Genomic DNA, 26321 nt, shown 5'->3' with positions numbered 1-26321 from the left:
TGCTTGTTGTCTGACACAATTAAAATACATTAATAATTCGTAGTACTGGTAATAAAAACTCGATTTAGCAACATTAATATTTATATTTACTCGTAATTCTTAGTGTTTATATAGTATACCATACTGGTAGTTGAATGTTTAACATTTTTTTTTGCGATTTTCAGCTCTCAAAATGCATTGCTTAGTTATATTTCAATGGGTTTTGTAGAAGAGTTTTTCTGTTCTTTTCCCATACATTCTCTTTACTTACTTTAATTACGCTTAAATACATATTTTTTTTTGTAATTTTATACTTGATTGCTTGCACATTTAATAATAGACTATATATATAAATATAAAATTACATCTGTTTTTGTACAAACATTGAAACGCAGCCTGTGAAATGCAGGCGAGGATAAGTCTAATGAGTTACTTATATTTAACAATTAGATTTTCAATATCAAATGCAATACAACTATTCTGAAGTGAAAAAAAAAATGTATTTTAGCAATACAGTTAATAGGTAGCTTCACTAATGCAATATAAACCCATGTATTATTTATATGTATATATTTTATCCATACCCAACACAATTCCCTTACTTGTAGTAGAATCGTTGACAACCACAGATTCAGTTTCTTGCACATCACATACTTGTATTCGAAATGCGTCTACAGCGACTCTGTTTCCATTTGAACGGCATTCATTGCTTTCTTCTCGACTCTCTCCCTACCCCTATCCCTATCCTTATCCCTGTCCTTGTCCCTCCGCTGCAATGACCGCGACTTTTGTTGCTGATGCCGGCTGGCTCAGAGGCGCGGACTCTCCAATATGGTATGGCTGGACATGGCCGAATTGGCCAAAGCAATCGAATTGCCAGCCACAGATAGATTCGTCTCATTCTGGGAGCGACGTCGACAAAACCGCAAACGTCCACCATCCCACAATCGCATGCCCTTAAAGGTGTCCACGAAGGCCCGTCGGAAGTTCGCGTTCATGAAGCAATAGGTTATGGGATTGCAGCAGCTCGAGGAGTAGGCGAGCAGCTGCAAGAAACTGATGGCCGTATAATCCACATACTCGTACACCGCTGGTCCAATCAGCATAGTCAGCGTATTGATGACATACAGCGGTGTCCAGCAAATGAAGAACTCCAGCACCAGCACAAACAGCATCTTTACCACCCGCTTCTTGCTCTCCAAGCTCTTAGTATCGTTGGATCTGACCAATCAAAAGTTGCAACATTATATTGCATATGCTGCAATTAAATAGGTGGCAAGCCTTAGACTTACCTGCGCAGTGTCGCCTCTGTGATACGCAAACTGGGCGTGGATAGCGATTTGCGTCGCTCCCCCTGCCCATTGGTCATGCTCATGCACAGATGCTGCTGCTGGTGTTGGTGCCGCAAACGCTGCAAGCGGACACAACAGTCGTCGGATCCGTTGAGTTGCTGCTGATTTTGATATTGTTGTTTTTGTTGATGTCGCACCGACTTAACCGAAGCACTGCGCATGCAGTAAAGATGCTGTCGCCCATTGTTTGAGCCAAACAAGCGACGCTTGCTGCCGCCATGACTGTATCCATCTGCTGCAAGAGAATGCACGAACAAAAATCATAATTGCAATTCGAGTTACAATTTAAAACATCAATTGATATTGAAGTTGAAGCAACAACAAAGTATGCAATTGTCAATAGTATCAATGCTTTTAGCTGATCAACATCAGCTTCTAATAACATCATATAATTATAAATCTATATTTATATACATACAGTGTCTCGCAGCTTATTTCGGCAGTGTCTAGCAAAAATTTTAAAGTGCTATAAAGTTTAAACAAAGAAACAAACGCAAAATGTTTAAATGTCAATTTGTTTTATGTTATATCACGTTTGAAAAGGAAACTTCAGTTTTCATTAAAATATTAATTAATTAACTAAAATTAGTCAAAAACTGAAAACTTATCCAAAATACAGGTCAAAGCTTATTTCAACAGTCTAGAGAAAAGTAACATATTTGGCGTATAAAAACTTAAATAAGGATGTTAATACTTAGTATGATATCCTTTAGCCTTAATAACTCCCCTTAACCTATTGTTCATGGAAGATACCAGCTTCCGGGTCGTTTCTGGACTGATTTTGCTCCACTCATCCAGCAGAGCATTCTTGAGATCGGATCTGTGATTCCGGATGGTATTTTCCAGCAGAGCCCACAAATTTTAAATAACATTTAAGTCTGGAGACTGGGCCAGTGGAATTATCTTGTGGGGGCAGTTCCAGATATGCCAGGACTGCACTAATCCGGACTTATGCTTGGCTGTTGTCCTGGTCGTTGTCGTGGTAGATCTGGAAAGTACGTCGGATTTCTAGCTTCTCGGCACTTTGGAGTAAATTTTCCTTTAATATAGTGAAATACACACTCTTGTCCATTGTTGTTTCAAAAAACACCAAATTTCCGACGCCGGCTTCCGAGATAGATGCCCATACCATGAAACTTCCTCCGTCGTGCTTGACTGTTGCCTTTAGGATTTTGGGACTCAGCTCAGTATTGGACTGTCGCCACACATAATTTTGTCCGTCTGAGCCAAAAATGTTTAATTTGGGCTCATCTTCAAATATGAATGTGTTCCAGAACTCCAAATCCTTGTCCAAGTGGGTTTTGACGAATGCCATCCTAGTCCCTTTATTTTTTGCGCTTATAAAGGGCTTCTTCCGTGGTACTCGGGCATTAAAGTCATGTTTGCGCAGAACCCGGAGCACAGTTTCCACACTGCACTTTTGCCCCATTTCGTCCTCCATCTATGGAGTCAGTTTTGGAGCCGATAGCTTGCCATTTTCCCTTATTTTCCTGATGATCCTCCGCTCCTCCTGTTCGGTGAAAATCTTGTTTGGTGCATTTCTGCCCTTGTCCTCTATCCGATTTTCGTCGACGAATCGACGAATGATGCTGTATACAGTTGACCTGTTTAAATTGACCATTTTAGCTATTTGGCGATATGAATATCCAATCCTGAAGTGTTCCAGGATCAGTTTCCGTTGTTCAATGGTAGTCCGTTTGCCCATAGTCCTTGTTGACTGATTGCACCCGAGATGCAGGATATAACTAAACTGACTATGAAGGATTGGTCTATTTATACCGAAAATAATCAACATTACGTAAAAAATCCGGGTTTTATGGCACCCAGGTGTCCATAATGTCACTGTTGAAAATAAGCTGTGACCATAAATTAAGCTACTTTTTTACATAACCCGGCCCAGCCGGCGGGAAAACCCCAGTTTATGGGGGTCATATAGTCATTATGGTGGTTAATATATGTACCTGCCATAGGTCTTTGGAATTTTTGAAAAATATTGTATTATTAGTTTATGGCAGGCAATTAAAATTTTTGCTAGACACTGCCGAAATAAGCTGCGAGACACTGTATATATATACATATATATATATATATATATATATATATACATATATACATGTATCCACTTTTACTTATTCCACAATTGTCAGCTATTCTAAATACATGTCAAATAAAAAACATATTAAATTGGTAACATTTGTCATCGATTCAACAACTTGTTTGAAGCCAGGTAGTGGGATTTGTGACCATTCCTCAACGACATCCTTTCGTAACAGCTCAACTGTCTCAAACTGTCGATTAGCAGAATAAATTTGACGGTGCAAGTTTCCCCACATGTTCTCTATGGGATTCAGGTCGGGTGATCTTGCTGGCCACTCTAAAAGCTTAAGATCCCCATCCCGAAACCACTCACGACAGGCCCGCAACACATGTATTGGAACATTGTCCTGTTGGAATAACGCATTTGGGTCTGATTGATGCTCTATCAAGTTCACCAAAACTTCGTCCAATAGGTTTATATAATCCTCCAAGTTCAGACATTCTGAAATTTTACACATCGGGGTCCTATTGTGATGACTGAATGCAGCCCAGGCTATGAGTGAAACATCGCCACAGCTTCGAGTAGGGAAAAATCTCTCAGTATTATTTAAATCGTGCCAGCAATAATTAATATCGTTTAAACCACAGAATTTAAACTTTGTGACATGTATTCTTTTGCAAAATTTAATGTGATGCACCTTAGTTAAAACCGAATTGGACTTCATTTTCTTCTAAACTAATCGATTATTACTTTATAAAATTAGTTGAACACGATGTTTCGATACTTGTAACCTTAAACCAAATCGGATTTTTGATGCCGTAGCATATTAATTCAGTCCAGACCGTAAGATTGCACATTTTTGCACTTGTGATCATGTTTTGCTATTTTTTTAGCCGTGTTTGTTTTAGTTTTTTTTGTTTTAATTTTAACACATTATTTTCAATTGGTCTATTTGCCTGTTAACCTTAGCTATCTTCTCAGGCTAGAGTGTTTTGTCCTTTCCCATTCCAAATTTCTGTATGCAACTAATATGTTTCTACCTATAAAACATTAAATAAATATGGATACTTAATTATCCCATTCAAAGAAAATTCAAATAAAGCCGTATCAATTATTTGCTTTGTATACATGGCACACATATCATAAAACACAATATATTTTCATTCCATTGTTTGCTCACCATCACACATATGAAGACGTTAAACATACACAAATAAACATATGTGTTTACGCATGATATTGCCAATTTGCAAAAAAACGATGGTGCAGAATTGATTTATTTGCAAACAAACGGCAGCTAATAGCTCGCATTTTTGCTAATGGAACACCAAATGGAGCAAATATTTGCATATTCTCCAATTAAACTGCTTTAATTAACTAATTTATGCTCTGTGGCTTGTTTTGTATGACACTTGTGCATTGCTGCACAGCTTCAAATGTAAAATAACAGCGTAAGTTTCTTAATTATTTGCTCGAGATCGGGATAGAGATCGAGAAGACATATCCAAATCATAATTAAAAAAATATATGCATAATGCTGCTGTTGATGTGCGGATACCAGATTTAATAGACAATTTCCTGAATAGCTTTATTGTATTTCCATTTGCGTGTAAAACGCAACAATTTCACACTCGTTAACTTATCAAATTCGAAGCACAACACACCAATATCAATATATGTTTGACAGCTGGAGTTCCGCTAATGTTTGAATATATATCAAATTTAATACTGCCAATAATGTGGCTAATAATTCCACTGTTGGTTTCCATTGACTACTTGGCCTGGCAGGCAGGGAGCAGAGGGAAAGAAGTCATATTGTGAGAAAGGCAATTCGAATATTCTAATTAGGAGAAGTGAGGCTCGAAGCTCTCGACTGTTTAGTACACCTGACTTGCTGTCAAGGACTCAGCAATGGCCTCATTTTGGGGCAGCGATGGTGACATTCGTGGTGGTCTCGTGATTGTGATACACAAAATATTTGTTCCATTTCAGCGCGTGAAATAAAATGAAACCATTACGATGCAGCATTTATCAATTCAACGGTTCAATTGGTTTCCATTGAAAAGAGTATAAAGAAATATTGATTCATAAATTGTATAGTCTTCGATTTGTAATACGATATTTTGATCATTCCATTAATTTGTCTGCAATTTCCATTAATCTTTAGTTAGTTTTAAGCTTTATTATGAGGAGGAGGAGACGTATCTCTGTTGCGAAGCCTTGGCCAAACTGATTTCTGAGTATCTTATGCCTTGCTATTATTTAATTCATTCCGGTCTGAGTAGGCCTTGATGTTACAACTTAAACAAAGCTGGCTAACCTAAAGTTCCTGTAGAAAACGAATTAAAAAAAACCACTAAGAATGTGTAACTGGCGCATTTGTCTGCAGATCGTGCTATTTCTACTGATTGTCATATGGGGTAAACTGGATCCTATCTTTTTTCAGCTGAATTGTGTGAAAAACTTATGCTTTCTTCAGCGTTTTTTTGCGTCAAACTGTTCCTTGACCATTTTAATAGAAGTGAGAAAAGTGACACAAAAGATACGAGGCAAGACTCGGATAATTATGTTCAAATAGCCCGAAATCAAGTGTTCGACAATAGATATAACAGCCGTCTGATGGACTTCATCAGGAAGAGGAACATGGACCGCGGTCAGCGACTCGAACTTAAACAGCGCCTGATAATCGCTCGAAATATTGTCGAACAGTCTGCGGAAGCATCCGACGCCGAAAGGACTGCCGACATTCGCCTGGTGGACGCGAAGGACTCTCTGCCCATTCGCTCAGGGGAAGTCATTGAGGCAAACGGTAAAGATTCGCAACTGCTGTCCACTCGTATTAACCACTAACATTTTTGTAGAACTGGTTGCTGCTGATGACTACAATATGGCGCACTTTAGCGAAATTTAATTCATATTTTTTGACCTACATATGTATTATTTTAAATAGTTGTCACGAAATTCAAAATACTTTAAATGCACAGCTACGATAGGTTAGGTTAGTCAGATGAGAGAGCCCGTCACTTGACCCATGTTTAACTTATTGTGCTACCTTGTCCCTTCAACCGCATTATACATCGCATTGGAGGCACCATGTTCCATCCCGTGGATTGGCTGCAGTTAAATATATATATATAGATATATGTGCCGCCAAGGGCTGGCCAACAGCAAAAGAAGTGTTGATTCTCAACGGCTCCCACAGAACTCGCCATGACGCTGCATGATTCAACCTTTCAACCAGTGTCTGGTCATAGCTTGGGTCACTGCACTGCAGTTGACGCAGCTAAGCTTGGCCAGATTGATTGTTTGTTGCTCGTATTTCTCTCTGACTAGGAGTATGCGAGTGGACATGCATTTCCACACCATTTCTCTTGAAGGAGATGTGAGGTAGCACCATGCCTGGCTTATTCATCAGCAGCGCAATTTAAATTTTCCTGTGATCCGGAGCCCAGATGAGGCGACATCATTTGGCCATTTCTTGTAGAGATCTACGACAGTTGCTTCAATCACCATAGGTGTAAATTCACATTAAATACTCATTATTTTGTACTTCCCTTAATTATGTTTGAAGATTTTTCATTAATTCATGTTATAAAGTGAAACAAAATCCTAATTTTGATTTTCAGTATTATGTATTATGCATTGCTTAGTGCTCTAATGAAAATATTGTGCCAAAATAAATAAATAAAATATAACAGTTGCTGGGCTTGTGAATTTTGGGCATCTTTGATGTGACAATTAAAAATATTTGAGTGGCAGCTAAGTAAGCTAATTACTTTTTTATTGACACAGTTTGAATTCTGGATCCAAGTAAATAAACATTTAGTCTTTATCGGTGCCATTTTACGAGTCATGGCACAATTTTGATGCTCTATACGGGGCTTTAATGAGCTCAGTCATAATAGAAAACATAATGGGTTTAAGGCTCTAATTGTATAAAACTTGGCTATGCAAATTACCAGCAAACCGCCAGCATTCTGGGCGTTCGGCAATAAAACATTTTTGCCTTATCCTTGTCGGGCTGGAATAAAGAATGAAGAATGACTGACTAACTGCCTGGCCCGGCGGCTGGTGTGCATAGTAATTTATGACACAGAATTGTTAAGTGCCGGCCGTAAATTGCATAGGTTTTAAAATTTAATAAAATTTATCATCAACAGGCATTGAAGATGCTTTTTTTTTCTTTTTTTGTTTTTTAGATGTTTGTGGCAATGTGGTATGGCTATTTATGGAAGGCATGTGGCATGCGTGTCACCAATTGCCATGACAGATGTGGCCTAACTAATTTTAGCTGGGACTCTTTGGTCGATAAACGAGATAAGGGCATCAAATGAGTATTTAAATGCTCGACCCGAGCATAATTTACGGTATTTAATTTGACCCTTTCGTTGTGAATAGCATTTCAAATACTTGAGTACATTGTAATGCAAAGCGGATGTGGAAAGAGCGTGCCAACGACACTCATCTGCCAGCTGGTCCAGCGCTAGCCTCAAGGGGCACCCAGAGCTCAGTATCCTTTATGGCGACACTCTGTGATAATTCATTATTAGCGTTGAGCTATGCATTTAAAAGCTCTGGAAATAAACGAAAGTTTATGCTAATATGCAATTACTGTTTACTTATTTAAGGCGCTTTCATGTTAATGCGGGCGTTCGTTCCGACAGGGTTCCCAAATGAAAGTGCTCCCTTTTTGTATAACAAAACACCTATTAAAATGCATAGAAAGGGTATCATGAAATTCTGCAAATATGTACGACAGCCATATCTAGGCATCTTCAAGCACACAAAGTGTATTTAATCTAAAAACTTTATTTTTTTTATAGGCATTAACTAAAACCTAACCATATTTATTTGACAACTAGAAATGATTTTCATGGCAATCTTTAAGTAATCTGTAATCCATGCTCGTAATTGATTGACACTTCGCAGACAAGCACTTCGCATAGGATCTGGCCAAAAGAGAGAGCAGGAAAGTGGTAAATTGTTGAGCACTGGCATGGCACTGGCATTCTACTAAAATTCAAGTATCCAGCTGGCTGGCATTAGTGACTAAGCCGAAAGTGCTCCAGTTAAAGTAAATTGTACAGCTAAAGCGACTTAAAGTTGTTCAAAATGTTCACGAATGCAAATGAAGGGCTATTTAAGTGGCTCACTTGAAGTTATCAATGCTGTGAAATCAGATTGAATCGAACCTCGGCGCCTTTCGCATGCAGCAATTTATAGTCCATGTGCCAAAAAACGACTGTCTAATGCGGCGTATGAGTAACGTGGATATTGCATGGATATTCGCATCTCAGTGGAGCCACCACTACAACAGAGCGTCAGAGCGACAACTCGACGGACCGATTGAACGGCGGAAAAAAGTAGAACGCTGAACTGAAGCACATTTTGCGCGTGGATGACTTTGGCATGCAAATTGTGAGTGCGCCGCAGCGAAGCGGAAGGACAAAAAGATGTGGAATTCTTCAGTAACGGTTGCTAGCACAAAATTGGCACAAAGCTGAGAAATTTTCTTTAGCCGAGTTTACATATTGAACTAATTTCCTTTTTTGAAGTAAGAAAACCAAATTGTGCATGGAACAACCGTAATGAACCTAAAAAACAAACCGTGCACTCAATTGCCGCAGTTCTTGATTTACTTACCGTAATAGTATTGCGGTGCCCCAAATTGTTGCTGCATATCTAGCTGAGTGGCAGCATCGATACTCGATGCCTCCTGGCGCATCTTTAGGCGCTTTGACTGATTCGGGCGACGGAATCCACTGCATCCGATGTTGTTGCTGGTGCTGCTGCTGCTGTTTGCGGCAGGCAAGACGTCATCCGGACCACTGCTGCCAAAATTCATGGCGCGCTCATTCCGCATGCTCACATAGAGAGTGCGAGTAATAAACATATAGGCAAAGCTGAGCGCCAGCAGCGGCAGCACCAGAAGCGCCAGGTCCAAAAATATGTTATACGCACGCTCATAAGCCAGTGAGCCGGCTGGCCACTGTTCCCGGCACTTGCGCAGCCCTGCAAATCAAATTGGTATTGTAGTATATAGTATATAGTTGAAATTGGCTTGATGGCACGCACCTTGACGACTGGTCGGCATTAGCTGACTAAAATACGCAATTGGCGTCATGCAGACCAGACTGCCTAGCCAGATGAAAGCGATGATCTTATTGGCATGGTTGATCGTCTGCCAGGTGCGAGATCTCAGCGGGTGACAAATGGCATAGTAACGTTCACAGGATATGGCGACCAGTGTCCAAGAGGAGACGGCCACCGAAGCGGCTGTAAAATTATAACAATTTATTTAAGTTCATTAAATTGGTACACTCAGAAAAAACAGTCCTGAAAACTATAAGCATTTTCTAGATATTATCAATAATGACTAAATATTCGAAAAACATTTCTAAAAATACGAAAGGCTTTGTTTCTTTGCTTCAGAAATGTACTTCTTAATATTTCTAAAAAGCAGAAATGCAAATTGTTATTGTGAGAAACAATCCTTTTTGATATTTAAAAAATAGTAATGAAATTTTGTTGCTCAGTGATTCGGGTCCGAATCGTTTAAAGATCTTTTTTTTTCAAATTAGACTGTATCAATTTATAAACATCATAAAATGTTTGTATGAGTGAAATCTTAAAATACTAATATTTTATAATAAAATAAATAAATGTAAATATTCTAAATTTTTGCCATTGTTTTTAGAAATACACTCATACCTCGCTTTACGGCCTAGATATGTTCCACGAAACTTGGCCGCAAAACGGAAAGCCGTATAAACAATCAATTATTCTAATACAAATTCATACAAATACAATGGGATCGGTTCGAAATTTGTTCAGAAAATTTAACATTGTTTATTATTCATTTGAATAACAAATACATACATAACAAGTACGTACACTTGCACGTAACATAATAACAGCGTCAAAAAACTAATAATAATCTATAAACAAAAATGAAACAACTTCATGTTACATAAAATATATGTATGTATACATAGATAATTTTGTTTTAAATGGCTTCAATCTGAAGACAAAGAAGAAAAAGTTTTTTCTTTGCCGTTATAGCGAAACGATTTAGGCCATAAATCGAAAGCGTGCCTTAATTGAAGAGGGCCGTTACAGAGAAATGCCGTATAAAGAGCGGCCGTATAGCGAGCTATGAGTGTATAGGTTCAGAATAATTAATTTCGTAATTAATAAATTCAGCTCGCCTTTTTCCGGAGTGCAGTGACACTCCCAACCTCCATGGCTTGCACCACCATAGGAAATAACTAAGTCAGCCAAAGTGTAATGATTAAATTTCCTGAAACTTTAGCAAAAAGCTAGTTTTTGGTTTATTTTTTTGGTACTGGAACAGCAGCTGAAAGGCGATTCGATTTTTTTTTTCATGAGCATACCTATTAAATATACAACCAATTTTGTCATGAAAGGTTGCATCTACTATCGGTCAAGAGTAGAGGAAATTCGTGGTGCGCTTCATCATTTAAATGCAAATTTTATGCCGGCTTCGGCGATGGTTGTGGTAGAGGTACCGAATTTGTTTGTCGGCCCTCGGCATAACCAATGTGATCCATTTGGTCCACGCCAACGTTAATGATAATAATAATATTACCATCGCTAACATTTCGCCCGAGTTAACTTAATTTACATGCCAACCGCATGCTGGCCACATCCCTACCGAGCGACAGCTTAATGAACTTACGCGCTCCTGCCTTACCTGGACAGCTATGCCCAACTTATCAAAGCGGCAATTGAATTACCAACAATATGAATATATCTGCACTTTGCCACAGACTGCTGATTATGAGCGGGCTGACAGCTAAAGCTGAGTCGCGTAGATACCTCTCTGTTGACTAACGTAAAGATAAATATAAAAACAAAAAAATTAGGTGCTCCAGCAAAATGAACTTCCCATATTCCCACTCAATTTGCATCTACTCACATGCAGATATAACGTAAATATAATACACACACGCACACACATACACACACACTCATGAAAGTACCCATAAGCAAACGAAGTTGGATGGTGCGCAGATGGGAACGGGGACGAGTTCAGAACTCTGAATTTTGGTGCTGTATGTAAATGAGCCGCTTAAGTTTGCACTGTTTATATTTCTAAGTCGGAGGATGAGTAACTTTGTATGTGTTGTGCTGGAGCGGGGCAACCCATTAGCCGGGCGTGGGCAAAATTGTTAAACAAGCCAAGCTCATTAGCAAAATAACAAAATTAAATTTAGCTTGGCCGGCATTACCGCAATGGCACTCTGGACCATGGCCATGGTTCAATGGACTCGCCCGCAAATAAACATGCAAATTTCATGGGAATGCTAAATATAGGAAATTGGTGTGCGACAGACCATCCCAACGGAAATCTGAGCATATAGGTAGCCAAAATACATTTAAAGAAAATAAACGCAAATCCCAAAAGGAAATTCATTGAAAGCGGTTGCCTAGAAGTAACAAAAATGAATGCGGCCCAAAATATTTTGAAAATGTAAATATAATTGAAGTAAAAATTGCGCAGGTCGCACAATCTTAATAAATAAATATATTTATACACATATATATATATATATATATATATATATATTTCAATTATTCCTTATCTCATAAAGTAAGTATTTACCAAAACATTATAATGGAAGTGTGGTACTCCTGAGGGAAATTAAAATTCCAAGTCTTTAAGTTTACTCTCAGCCAGTTTTGTGGACACTGATTATTTAATGGCATCTTCTGTGCATACTTAAAATTAAATACTGAATAAGTAAATAGATTGAAAGCAATTGGACAACTTTAAGACTTAAAACTTACTTAATAACCACGGTACTTAGTGAGATATCTTAATTCCTTCTAATACTCAATAAGATACAAATTATTAGATCTCTAAGGTAACATGAGCACTTGATAAGTAATTGGATATGTATATGGGCTGAATCACAACTTAAGTACAGTTGCAGCTAACTATTCTGGATTGGATATGTTTAGTTAAAGGCATATCTGTACTTAAGCTAAAGTCAATTCTTAATGAGTTACTTTAGTTTAACTCCACTTAAGTTTTTGCTTAAGCTTTAACACGTATTTATACGACTTTAGACTGCTTTTGCTTTTGCTTAAGCATTCACGCTTCTGCATTCTCGTAAGATATTCTTTGACATTCATCATTTATTGAATGTATCTAAAACGATTCTCAACTTGTTTTTTTCAGGGCCATAAGTCAAATTCGAAAATGAAATTTGGTCAGGCAAGTCCTTCCAGGTCAGGTTGATATGGCTGCAAATGCTTTAATGAGATTTTGGCTATGCAAAGGGTAAATCACACTCCAAATCAAACTGTCTCCTGGGGATTTGGCAGCGCTGACGAGGGACTCCCGCCATGGAAGCTATGTGTTACTGAATCAGACAAAATGCAAATGTTTTGCTTTACATGTGATATCTAGATATAAAGCCTTGACGAATGCATAATAAAATTGAAAGCATTAATCTATCCTTTTTACACATGGGATATCCGTTTTAAAAGGGATATATTTTCAGTTTGGTCTCTTGGATAACTCCACAATCTTTGAATGCAGATCGATATAGTTTGTATATAATCTTCTATTAGTATAATTAATTATTTCAATTGTTAAATAAGTCCATTCCATGATATAAAAAAAAGTATAAATATCTATATATATAACCATCCTTACAAGGATGTTCAATATCCGTAATAAAACTTCCGGATAAGAGTTCTCCGAACTGATAGGATAAAGAGTCTAGACGCATTTGCAGCAGTAAATATGTGCCTAGGCAATGTCCTAAGTAGGATAAGACTAATTGTATAAAGCTGTACGAAAATTTAGAAGTTTTCAATAAACCTGCCGAAGCAATTCAGCAGAAGTCTATTTTCGATACTTAAACAACGTCGTTGTGTTCTAAATTTGCTCTTCGGATCACCTTTCAGTTGTACTTAAATTAAATAGGTTGTCCTTGCGATATTAATCACCATCTCTTTAAAATATATGCAGGGATATGACCGAGATATGTGCAATTTTATATTATTTGTGTATGTGCTTTGTGTGCTCCTAAAACTATGCCGCAAATTTGTTACTGGAGGCTATTTAGCCAGTGCAGCAACCTGCTAAAAATTGCTAAAGAGCGTATAAAGGTTGTGTGCCAAAGTATGAGATCTGAGATCCGTGTGCTCGGAGATGCTACCTTTTGGCGGTTACATAAATTTACACAAATTAATTATACCCTTTTAACAATATTTAATGGGTTAAGGATACAAAAATAAATCCGAAAAGGTCTCCCAGTTAGTTGTTGATAGATTAAAGGATGAAGACGTTTTTGTATTTTAAATAACATTTTTAATAGGTTTATTATGTGTTGAAGTTGGACAATTTTATTATTTACAAACGACCAGGTCGTAGAGGTTATCATAAATATTTTATGAATTATGTAAGCATCATTGGAAATATGATCGATAATTGGACTATATTTGATACAACTACATTGCTGATACAACTAGTTTTAATATACGACACATATTATAAACAATTTTTAAGTGAATTGGTAAATATATTGTATAAATAATAAATTATATTAACGCTTTGTTGTCATAACAAATGTAAAAATTGATTTTGTTTCAAATAGTACATTTTGATTGTCCCGAAATCAATACGGACCATTCGACCCTAAGAGCTTAAAGCGTTACTTTGAAAATATGCGACAATTGGATTCCGAAACAAAATGACATATTGTGGGTCAGATAGATTTACAGTTATTATTTACCAGGAACACGAATGGTCCTTGTTGTTTTTTGTATTGTTTTTTGCCTGTTCTGGATAATGCTAATGCAGATTGTTATTGTTGCAATATGACACGCGTTGCATGCTACACGATAAAACCACAACACGCCCACACAAGTGTGCGAGAAAAGGCATACTCGTATTTACTCGTAGTTTCGCAACGCAATTTTGATCAATTCATTTCAGTCCGCTTCATCGAACCAATAATTATGAATTGTCGTGTTTGTCAAATCCGGTGGAAAATGATTTGAATATAAACTTGCTTTATTATTGACATAGCAACACTATATATGAAATATACTATAAAAAGTTAAATTATTCTCTTTCTTCTGTGTGTCACAAACTTTAAAGCATTGAACAATATTTGAGGATTATTGAATTAGAAAAAACGATGAAACTGCATTCTGAATATAACTTTATTTTTTAGCTTTTATTTGATAATTTAGAGCTTGATGCATTTTGTTGACATTTTTTTCGACATCCTTTGGCTATAAGGAGTCAAAAGTGATAGGAAAATGTGGTTTGGGGCTGTGCAGAGTTAACTGATATCTATTTGGTCGATTTTAAAGAAAGCAAGGCAAACAAAGTCAAAATCCGTTGAAGCAACAGATGTTTGATACTGAGTAATTGAATATCCAACCTGGACTTATTCATCTTTTCCTTGGGGCAACGTGCGGTTGAGGAGGTGGTTACTTAATTTGTACCAGCCCACATTTTGCAAGTCTTATTTAATTTGCCTAGACACCATGGGAATTACAAATTTGCATCCACAACTTCGACCGCAACTAAGTTGCTGAGCTGTCGCCAATTTGTGTGCAGCAGCAACAACATGAACAACATCAACCACGTTGCTCAGTGAAATATGAAATTAGTCATGATGACGAGTGGAACCACAGTCGGAAGTGGAATAACATTCGAACCGCATTCGCGTCTGCATCGAAGGATTTTGCTACAAATACAGCCAACGAGATAATTAAATATATTAATGGATTATGTAAAGTAAACAGAGTTGCATCATAAAAAGTGATTTTTGATTGTACAACAACTACAATTTGGGGACACGCTGACTTGCCCAACAATGCATCAAAAGCCCTTAAACAAATCAAGTCTACTTTTTAATTTTCTATTGAAATGGGGAATGTATTTCAAGACAAATAAATCTCCAACATTTGCTAAGAATTCATATTTATAAGCTAAGCAATATTTCCTTGCTGGGCACTGGTTTAATATTTATCCGTCCGTTTTGAACATTTTCTGTAATCATTAAGAACCTGCAACCATTTTCAATCTGGATGACATATTTAAAGTAATTTAAATTTAGCACTATAAATGCATATAAATAGAACATCTTTGCCTGTAGCTCTCGAAGCACACAGTGTTCAGCGAGGAAACGTAATGTAATGTAATAAATAAATTAAATTTTATTCTCTAGTATCCCTCTGGAATCAAATATCGCCAAACAAAATTTGCACAACGTGTCGGTGTCGTTATTGGAAACTTTTGTAAACGCGCATAGGCTCTTTTAAAGTTTATTTCACGTAGGTTTATTTTTCAAATAGATTATCATATAACAAAGACGCAAACATGTTTCGCACTCCCTCGCAAAATAATCAATGATAAATACACATGCATAGGGCACATATTAAATATCCCCATTCTGTTTCTCTAGACTTAATAGTCAGAAATGTAGCATAAATCAGTTGTGATCAATATGAAAAACGCTTTTAGCTAGTATTCAAATACCATAATATTGACATAAGAGGGGGAATGCCCCTGGTCGTTGTTTTGTGATTTAGCGCTGGCCATTTCGTTTATAGACTGCTTGATAGCTATAACTGTGATTCCATGGACTGGGTCTCTATTTCGTTTCAGCTGAAAATCGAATCTGTGTCCTGGTAATGAAATGCTCAACCAGTTGCCAGTATGCTTGTGCGCGTGTTCTCAATAAAAATCATTTCAAATTTGAGCTAACAATAAAAAATGGCAAAACAAAAGTACCGGTCGTCGGAAAAAAGTATATAGAAATACATACATATATATATATGTATATATATAGATAATGCTGATCGGCATTTCCGTATTCAAATATCAACATGTTGATATAAGAGGGGGGAATGCCCTGGTCGTTGTCTTATTATTTACCGCTGGGTATTTCGCTTATAGACTGCTTGGTAGCCGTATCTGTGATTTTATGGACTGGGTCCCTGTTTCGTTTCAGTTGAAATTCGAATCTGTGTCCTGTCAATGAAATGCTCAACCAATTGGCAGTATGTTTGTGTGCGTGTTCTCAATAAAAACCATTTCAAATTTGAGCTAACAATAAAAAATGGCAACACAAAAGTTTCGGCCGTCGCAAAATATATTTATATATACATATATATGAAGCCGTTAGATGAGACTGATCGACCGGAAGATACTCTTTAGCCCGATTATACAGATAGTATTTACAACTTGACAAAATCGTTCACTGTCCACGTTACTGTCTATATGTAAATATGTATATACATATGTATGTTTTTAACTAAGACAAAGTATTATTATTAGTAGTAGTTGTCTTCCCTTTTTTCTAATTAAATACAGGGTACACCATTATATCAACTTTATGTTTGAATGTGAGTGTTGGTTTATTTTTTGTTATTTTCAGTTGTTTTTTTTTCATTCCGGTTGGGACTAACTTTGTTCTCCAAAAATTATAAAAGAAATTGGTTTCCTTTGTTTTTTTTATTTTTATTGACAAGGCAAGTTATTGGCTGAGTGAGCTGGCGGGCAAGCAGAACCAACCGTTGATGCCTCAATTTTATTGGTAATATGTGTTATTTCCAAGGCCCTACACTTGCACAGATGTTGTAAATCACATTGTTAACCATAACAAATTAAAATGTGATGCACACGCGCCATGTACAAATTGATATTGGCTGGTTGACAGGAAATGATGGGGGGAGGGGGAGGACGAGAGACATTGACAATGGCAGTGGGAGATAGCAGCGGAAGCGAGACACGAGTTCGCGCCATTTCAAACTCAGTCTTAATTAACGATGTGCCATCTTCCAAATGTTGTTAAAACTTATGCACGTGCCCAGATGTTAAATGTTTGTTCAAAGTTCAATCAAAAGTCTGATTCTCAATCAAGAAACAGAAAGTTCTCTTTGATAAGATTAATATCCTTGCAGACTAACATAAATATTCATCAATTAGACTGGCGTATATGCAATCAAAAATGTTTGCTAATATTAATATAAGTACAAAGTGATTTTTTGTTTTTAAAGAAAATTAAAAAAATATTTATTAGTTAACTTATTTTTGTGCTCAATTAGAGTTATTTTCAAAAGGACTTCAATAAGCAAACTTATTAACAATTTATACTTAAGAGGTGAATACTCTGTTATGGTTAATTAAGTGCAACTTGAATTAAACGTTTATTTGAATTCTTGACAGCTTTTTACCGGACGAGAGAAGTAGCCGGAAAAAGTTGTTAAGTACTGAGTGCACTTGTACAATTGCTGTACTTGTTCATCTTAAACTTTGATTAGAACTCTTGACATAAGCTGGATCAAACAAAAAACAAGTAACAATCCTCTACAAAAAAACCATCTTTACAACTATTTCAGAAGCGAATTTCAATCTTCTGTTTATTCTGCCCTTGCAAGCACAGGCATGGCCAAGTATTAAGTCAAGTATTACCGGCTGAGATATTACAAAAAGCAAACAATCTTTGTGAGGAAGACGAGACGAGCAGCATTCAAAGGCATATCATATATAAGCATGACTGGCGAAGTTTTTAAAACTGTTAAAAAATGTGGTTGTTGCTTTATCGTTGAGCGGATGATTGGATGAATGATGGAGCTGGAGCTGGAGAGAGCTGTGAAAGCCGAATACCTTTTCTCTGCTCATAATAAATTCCAAAATAAATTGTGTGTCAAAGTGGTCGAGTTGATTTGCATGTAGCAGCAACCCCCAAATGCCAATTGACTAGTGCCTTGGCTCACATTTCATCGCCATTTTTAAGGCTAAAAGCGATACATAACGGGAGCGCTAGTCGAACTTGGGTCTGGAGTCGAACAGATGGCGTTGTCGAAGGCACTACCTATGCCTATGCACCTGCTTTGCGGCATTCCCAATGAGACTGCCAGCCTCAGTTCAAGAACCTTTGTCAAAATATGAACTAAATCAGAGTCTTGCAAAAGTTTAAATTGCCTATAGGCAAAAACATTTTTTCTTTTTTGCGCGTTTCAAAAATGGCAGCTCATTTGTATGCTTTTGTGGCATGTGACAAGAGCAAACACACATAAGTAAATACACACACACTCGAACATAAACACGCAAAAATGTCACCTGGGGCTTCCTTATCCCCTTGATTCAAAGCCTATTTCATCAGCTCGTCGCATTAATTTATTTGTACTTGTGGAGTGCGATTTCGCTACTCATATTAGTCACACCTTGGTGTCAACTGATCTCTGCCATTTGCGCATGTATGCGCTTGTGGGTGTGTGTTCCCGAAACATAAAGTATGTCTTTGAAAACAAAACAAGTATGTCTATTGAAAACAACAAGAAAAGGCTTTCGCCTTCAAAGTCCCCACATATGGAATTGCGAATTGGAAAAAAATAGAAACATTATAAATAAAAGGAAAGTATTTATTAGAAATTGTTCATTTTGTATAGCTATTTATCGTTTCAGCTCTGCTTTTATATCCTAATTAAATTTCCAAGCTAGCTTTAATTTAAGTACTTTACAAGTACAACAATCAAACAAAAGAAATAAGCCTCTTATTTTTTCAACGAAATACAAAACGAATTCTAACTCAAACGCACTCCTTTTGTTTCCGTTGAAATATTTGTTTAGTAAGAGGCTTATGTCTTTATATATTGAAAATTTGAGACACACAAATAAAATCACAAGCAATTGTCTCTTCTGCAATAACCCAAACATTAATAATGAACAAATTATAAAAAACTGTCAACATTTATTCCATCACAGACCACCTTCAACAACACCAGCCCATAACCAAGCCACAACCTTATATTAGAACTCCTTAGGAAAACCCACTTAGAAAATAAAGTATGATAAAAAAGATATATTAAATAGTAATTTTCTTAACGTAGCACTGGAATCCTAAATTTAGAAATAGTACCAGCATGTCAATTTTTTATTGGTTTTTTTCTTTTTACAAAAAATCTAAAAAAAAATTGCAGTTGGGCGTAACCGACTACGAAATACTCTGATACCTATAAATCATACAATGGTGGGTGAAAATAAAGAAGAACCAATTCTGATATTTAAAGGATGTTCCCAGTAATCTATCCTTCAAGTTTGCTTTACAATTGTGGCAGATGTAAGCTTTTGTGAATTCTAGACGCCGAGAGTGGGCGTGGATGTGGAATTTGTTCCTAAATTACGAGATATATGGGCTTTTGAGCATTTCACATTTTTAGGGCCAAAGTACCTCGTGCGGCGTGTGTGGGCATGGTCTGAAATTGTATATGCCAATCCTTAAAAGACATAACCAGCAGGTTACCTTCCACGTTTCGTGTCTCTATCATTAAAGTTGTGCTAGATATGCGGTTTTATTGACTTACACTTCACAGATCCAAATTAAACTATTTCTTGTTTTTTTTCCCCAAGGTTGCCCCTCTTGCTTACCACAATGGACTTTTTGTTTTTCGAAATTCTCTGGTTTATTTGTGCGAGCGCTAAGCGCCGCTTAAGAACATATCTGAAACATGTTTTGTATGTAAGTATGACTTCATTTGTGCAAATTTGAATTAAAAGACTAGTTGGCAATATATATATACTGGCTTATATACGTGGTAGACCTGCATATGGGCCAAATGCTCTTAGACCGCATGTTGTAAATCCCAACGCACAACAAGTGCATTTCAGCGGGATTATTCGCATACCAGAAAATGAAAGCCGTAGCGAAGAGGTTGACGTCGCTTCTTTGAAGAAAATTAATTGCGGCAAATGCTTTATGATGCATAACCTGTGCGGGACACATGAGAGTGGGTCGCCATGTGGGACATTGTATGGTGCCTTTCAGTGGGTGTATTTTTTACCGTGAGTGCTTTACATTTGCGGTTGGCTAACTTTTATTAAAAATCCTGGCAAACAAAATCAATAAAGCTGACAAATAAATAACATAAGAAAAAAAAGAAACTACTTATTTTAAAAGGCAGAAACTGTTTCTGTGTTACGAAACTCAAATTGATTTTGTAACTCAAATTTAAAGAATATTAAATATAAAATATCACTAACTCGGTTATCTTTGCAGATCAAGAATGGATCAACCCTAACGGTGATTCAAGAATACACCAAAGACATGATTGCCCGAATTCCGAATTTTTTCATGTTGCATGAAAATGTTTTACAAATTCTGAAAATTCATAAGTGCAAATCACTAAATCTATTTCTTGCAAGCTTAAAAAAAGTATGCTCATTCGAGATACTTAAGGAAATGAAAAATATATGGCCAATACAATATTGTTGTATAAATAAAAACAAGCTCTTTTTCGGTAATTGTTTCAAAAGACATATTGCGCTCGGATTGCTGTCAAAATGCACTAAAGCAATGGAGTCATGAAAATTAGCCTAAGGCACAAAATCCTTTCTTAATATAAAATCAATTTAAATGCGTTGCATGTCATTTGCACCTTGTTAAAGTAATTGGATGATGTAATTGTTCAGTGTGAACTGTTTTCAGAATAATGTTTTTACTTCTTTGAGCCAGTAGAAAGGATATAAGAAATACGACAATCAGATTATGTACTGGTACTCAAAGGATCTCATCACTCATCATTTCGACTAGATAATGAGTCTAATACTCTTTTAAATATAAAAAGACTTTTCTTTTTACTCTAAAGCCTAAACTACAAACTTTTTAAATTTGCATGCTTCACTAAAATCCTTATTAATGAACGTTAACTTTTGAACAGCACAAAAAGAAATAATAGAGAATGAAATAGCGCAGATGATACAAAAATCAAATTATTTATTCATTTGGCCGTCTAAGCTTTGAATAAGAGTGATAAGTCTTCGGGTAGCAGATAACATTTACTTTCTAAACCATGCTTGACTTAAATGAATGAGTACTGTATGCTGTATATGATTAATAAAAGACTCATGTATGATGTGTATTTAAATATTAATATTGCTGTGAATTAGGTCGGAAATATGTAGCATACATATTTGGGGCAACCTCTTATCTGCGTGGGAACGCGCAAGATGTTCGCACTCGGCAAACTGACAGCCGTCATAAGCCGTGCGATTGAGGATTTGATATGAATTGGGTGTGGAGCATTGTCAAGGAAAAAATTTGAAAATTGCCTGGCAAATTGATATTTGGCCGTAACCGGATTCCTAAACTTGAGAGTAGACAGGCATTTGGGGTGGGCTGGGACCTTGTTTTGTGTTTCAGTTCGAGTTCGAGTATGAGTTTTGGTTTGGTTTTGAGTACTCACAGTGGATGCGACTAATACAACACAAGTTCTGCACCTTGACATATTGGTGCCATAAATTGGTGTGTCAGGCTAGCCAGCGACACATTTGACATTTATAAATTTACGACTGGATGTTGTGCAACAGATTGGGTAAAAGTCCAATTCATTTTCGCCAATGTATTGCAGGTTATTTGCTCGGCATTGTTATTATGCTGCTAATAAGTTGAGTATGTTTGTGCCACTTTAAAAGATGAAAGCCCAATAAGAGCCATGCATGTGTAACAACAATTGCAAAGGACAATCAACAAAAATAAACAACATTTTAAAATGAGCTGATAACCAGCTACAGCGAGAATGGCAACAAAACCGGAAACGGAAGTAACTCATAAAAACTGCATGTGCCAGCAAAGGAACGCCAATCACCAGCAGCATTGCCACGCTATGAAACACAGTGAAACGTTATGATCACATTTCATAGAAAATAATATAATTCTAACGAAAACTATAAAAAATACACTCAAGTCTGGCACTAAAATCAAATTAGAACAGAGAGTGTGCGCTCTTTGTTCCATTTTTTAGTGCTTTGATAAAAAGTGTGCTGTTTAATAGTCCCATTTGAAACTAGTCAAAAGCTATCGAGCGTATCTTTTTCTTCACCACCACAGATGAGAGCGTGTTGAAACATTAGCATATATTTGACTCTAAGTCTCAGACTCAACGTACAACAGCAAAAGAAACTCGCATTCTCGAATCGTCATGGCAATGGTAATATATTTTGAAAGCACACACTCACCCACACAGACAAAAGGAGACATTTGTACAGTCTCGCAATTTTTCACATTTTCACAATGTGGTTCGACTCATGTTATGCAAAGACTAGCCTAATTCGCATTGAAAATAAGGATTTATTTCGTGTTACCCTTAAGAGTCATGTTAACCAGATTGCCATTTGTCTTGGTTTGGACGCAGGTACAGGTTGTGTCCAGAGGACACAAGCCACTTGGCTTGTACATTAGCTGTTGATGGTTATTTATCTATTATTAAATTATTTGTTTGGCCAGTGCTTATCGAAACTTTTTCCAGCTGCAGTTGCTAGTCAAAAATCGAAGTCGGATATTTTGAAAAAGATTGTTCCTTCAACCCTTTCGTTGGCCGAGTGGCTTTCAAAAGTGCTTTAAGCTAAGTAAATCAATTTCACCAATTATATAAGCATTTGTGACAGGTGCCAAAACAAATTCTCTAAGCTCTTGTTAACATTGGCTGTGGGAGGTATTGGTTTAGTAACCCAACTAAGTTGATCGCCACTTTCTGCTTCACAGGCACTTTATTCCAGTGATGGCTGCGGCATGACAACAAAAGGTTTATACCAGCGATGGCAAAATCCATTTTATGGCTGAAAAGTTCCTTAGCCTGCTTTATGAAACTAATAACTACTTAAGCGAGTGAGTGCCTCTCTATAGACGCTTATTTCCTTATGCTTATGTGCTCTGTGTATATGCATATTTCAACTTTTGAACCCATTGTGATAACTTTTCTGCGATGACTCGTTTGCTGGCAGTTGGTTTTTGGGTCTAGCATCTAAAGTGCTGTATAATAAGCAAGTGAAAATGCAATGCATGGCAAGGATGCTCCACTAAAACATATCCTATACGCTGAACTACTGACTTATTTGTATATGCTGCTTTAGATTGACTGTGATTACATATTGAAGATATGCTTAAGTAAGATGAATTGTGTATCAATCACTATCGATTGACAGCAAACTGTGTTACTTACTAGAGAAAATACATTTAAATTCTCTAGCTCTTATATTTGAAGAGTTTAATCATGAATATTTTCTAACCATACTTAATAGTTATGGGTTCTAAAAGGGATACAGAAAATCGTTAATCGTTATGTATGATGGCATTTTTTATTTCAAAATTATGATGCCGTATCGACCGATGCGTGAAAAATCGCCCTTCATAAATAATTGAGAGTGCCTTAAATAAAAAGTGGTCATAAAATTGAAATCAATTGTAATAAAAACTGTATCCTAGATTCCTTAACATGTGCATAAATCGAAGTTAATGCCTTCTTACTGCTGTTTATAGAAGTCAGTGGTAAACCAATTTGTTTTTTAAGGGGTGTTTGATATGGTACTCAGAGAACTCAAGCACTTAAGTGGGTGTTCGAATGTGTGTGTGTGTGAGTTCTCAGCTTATAGTGCAGACATATTTTTATGTTCTTGACAGCTTATGCTTACCAAGGTCGAGTTAGCAACTTAAAGGGCCCATTAAACTTCTTAAAATGGTTCTTGATATGGAATAGGTTTACATTATTTAACGAATTTGAATCAACAAATAACAAAGTGATATTTCATCAACAATTAATGTTACCCACCTCCTTGGAAAGTTTTGCTTTTAAATGTATTTCGCAAGCTCGTCTTTACAAATTTTAATTTTCATTTTACATATATGTATATGAAAGTGTGTTCATTATTTGCACATGTGGAGCGATTAGTCCATTATGTCATTAGAAAACGTATGTATGTAGATGTTTACATTTGCACAGTGATTAGTCCATTATGTCCTTAAAAAACGTTTTAGCAAACTTGTCACCCGTGCTCATTTAGATAAGCTAGTAAAAAACTCATAACATTTAATACGCACACAAATTGAGGTGTTTAGTAAGCATTTTAACCCAGCTCATTTTGAGTGGCATCAGGTGAACTTAGAGTGCGAGTGGGTCTCACATACTTATATGGCCCAGATTGTAGCCATTGGCATTGGCATTGGCCAGCCAGGAGATAATCAAGCATCCTTCCGTGCAGTCCTTAGGCCACAGCATGAATTTGTACAAGTAGTTAAAAGCTAACATTTCCACACTTGCGAATAGACTTGGTTATAAAACACACAGCACAGCAAGGACCGCTAATCTACAGGACCGCTTCTAGCCAAGGTTCGAGGTCCATCGCTCTTGTGACTATTTACAATTCAAGTGGCTGGCAACACTTGACATTCGCCCTCGGATGGCATCGTAAGCTAAATATGTGAATAATCTATGCATATATGGGCATAATGGCAGACAGATGGTAATATAAGCTCTTCTCGCAGAGTCCGAACACTTGCCGGCGCACATGCACTGGATGACTCACCTTGAGCGAACTGGAGAAGCTTGCATAGAAACTCGCCAAAGATGAAGTGTCGCAGCAGTGTGCCGACCAGGGTCACCGGCATGCAAAGCACGCCCAGCAGTATATCGGATATGGCCAAATTAAGCAGAAAGACGTTGGTAATGGTGCGCATGCGACGATTCTGCACCAGGGTAAGCACCACTAGCAGGTTGCCCACCACAGCGCATAGGAGTATAATGCTGTAGCAGGGTATCACCCAAATGGGCACATCGGCTATAACACGCGACATGCTCCGATTAGTCGGTGCCATTGGCATGGGAACAATCGTTCCCGAACCAACTGCAGATGCAACGGTTATCGCATTCAGCGGGGACGATGTGGCCAGCGACGCGGACGATGAGATTTCCTCGAGATGAAGTTCGTTGCCGTAAATGTAGAGATCACTGCCGTTGATGCCATCGCTGATGCTGTCGCTGGCGCCGCCGTAGAGCTCCACAGCAGCAAAGCTAGCATTGAGCTGCAATGCTGCATTGGTTGTCAGCGGCGCGAGCGCAGACAGCAGCCGACGATAGTTGAAGATGGCTCCAATCGTGAGGCTGTCTCTGGGAAATTGCACTTGCACTCGCGTCAACACGGGCAAAAAAAAGTTAAAGAAAACGATAGCGAAAGACACAGCTAGCGAGCAGGCAAGCGAAGAAGCAGGACAACCAACTGGATAATCAGCGGAAGCCGCGCTGTGTGCCTCCGCTTCGTAGACTCCGTCGTGCACTGATTCCCGAAGCCCGCCAATGGTTCTTTGTTGGCTTTTTGGACCAACAGTTCTGGCAACAGATGCTAAACTCACCACAGTCATCAATATCAACATCAACACGAAAATATTAAGCAACATACAACACACAGTTCAGCAACATGTTGCCAACGGACTTGTTGCTACCATAGTCATCTTTCATTGTTTGCCTGCGATGTCGTTGCCTATTTCGTCGTATTTCTCTTAGTCAATTTGCACAATATTCAACTTTGAATACATAAACATGCACGTATATACTGACAAATTTTCAATTTTATATTGTCTTCATAGAATATGTTTGCTGTAACTCTAATAAAAGTGGAAGCCTGCAAGACTCAAATGTTACATGTCAACAGATACTCGTTATGGGCTTGAAACAGAGTCAATTAAGATTAATCTGAATTCAAAGTCTCATGTTCAAACAATAAAGTACACATATTTCGACTATGCAATTAAAAGGCTTTACTATTTTGATTTTCAATCTGAGGTATTTAATTAAATCACATTTCACATTTTGTGAATCTGACATTTTCTTTTGTATCTACTGTGAGGTATTTGTAGAAAAGAATGCTCAGCATTGCATAAACGTTTAATTACCGCAATAGACCTCATTTACATAACTAAGTAACTTGACAAAATTTGCATGTCACAAAACATTTGAGCTTCTTCCGGAGTCAAAACCGGCGCAGTCGGGCAGAAAGCTCGTGGCGTAACAGTATTATTACAATCAGTGGCTGCCAATGGAAAGGACATCATATTTGTCAAGTTAATTAGCGTACCGCAGTCGGCTTCCACTTGTTTACACCTTTGGCTCATTATTTAACCGCCATT

The 26321-nt window shown here is 37.3% G+C and overlaps 2 protein-coding genes across 2 annotated transcripts; one reads left to right on the top strand and one right to left on the bottom strand.

Annotated features, from left to right (window-relative positions):
- Positions 1-736: 736 nt before the first annotated feature.
- LOC6565354 (cholecystokinin receptor type A) lies at positions 737-25556 on the bottom strand. Its single transcript, XM_001991155.2, has 5 exons — positions 24725-25556; positions 9445-9645; positions 9013-9381; positions 1272-1566; positions 737-1200 (listed from the first exon to the last, which is right to left on the bottom strand). Exons 1-5 carry the CDS (start codon positions 25554-25556, stop codon positions 789-791), a joined length of 2109 nt encoding a protein of 702 aa, XP_001991191.1. The 3' UTR covers positions 737-788.
- Positions 5720-6485, top strand: LOC116805576. The gene is made up of 3 exons (XM_032738275.1): positions 5720-5789; positions 5849-6178; positions 6231-6485. The coding sequence occupies exons 1-3, from the start codon at positions 5732-5734 to the stop codon at positions 6278-6280; spliced, it is 438 nt and encodes a 145-aa protein (XP_032594166.1). The 5' UTR covers positions 5720-5731; the 3' UTR covers positions 6281-6485.
- Positions 25557-26321: the final 765 nt, after the last annotated feature.

The sequence above is a fragment of the Drosophila grimshawi genome, unplaced genomic scaffold (genome assembly GCF_018153295.1).
Source record: "Drosophila grimshawi isolate 15287-2541.00 unplaced genomic scaffold, ASM1815329v1 contig_848, whole genome shotgun sequence".
NCBI lineage: Eukaryota > Metazoa > Arthropoda > Insecta > Diptera > Drosophilidae > Drosophila > Drosophila grimshawi.
The sequence above is the reverse complement of the archived record's forward strand: the minus strand, read 5'-3'. Positions and strand labels throughout refer to the sequence as shown.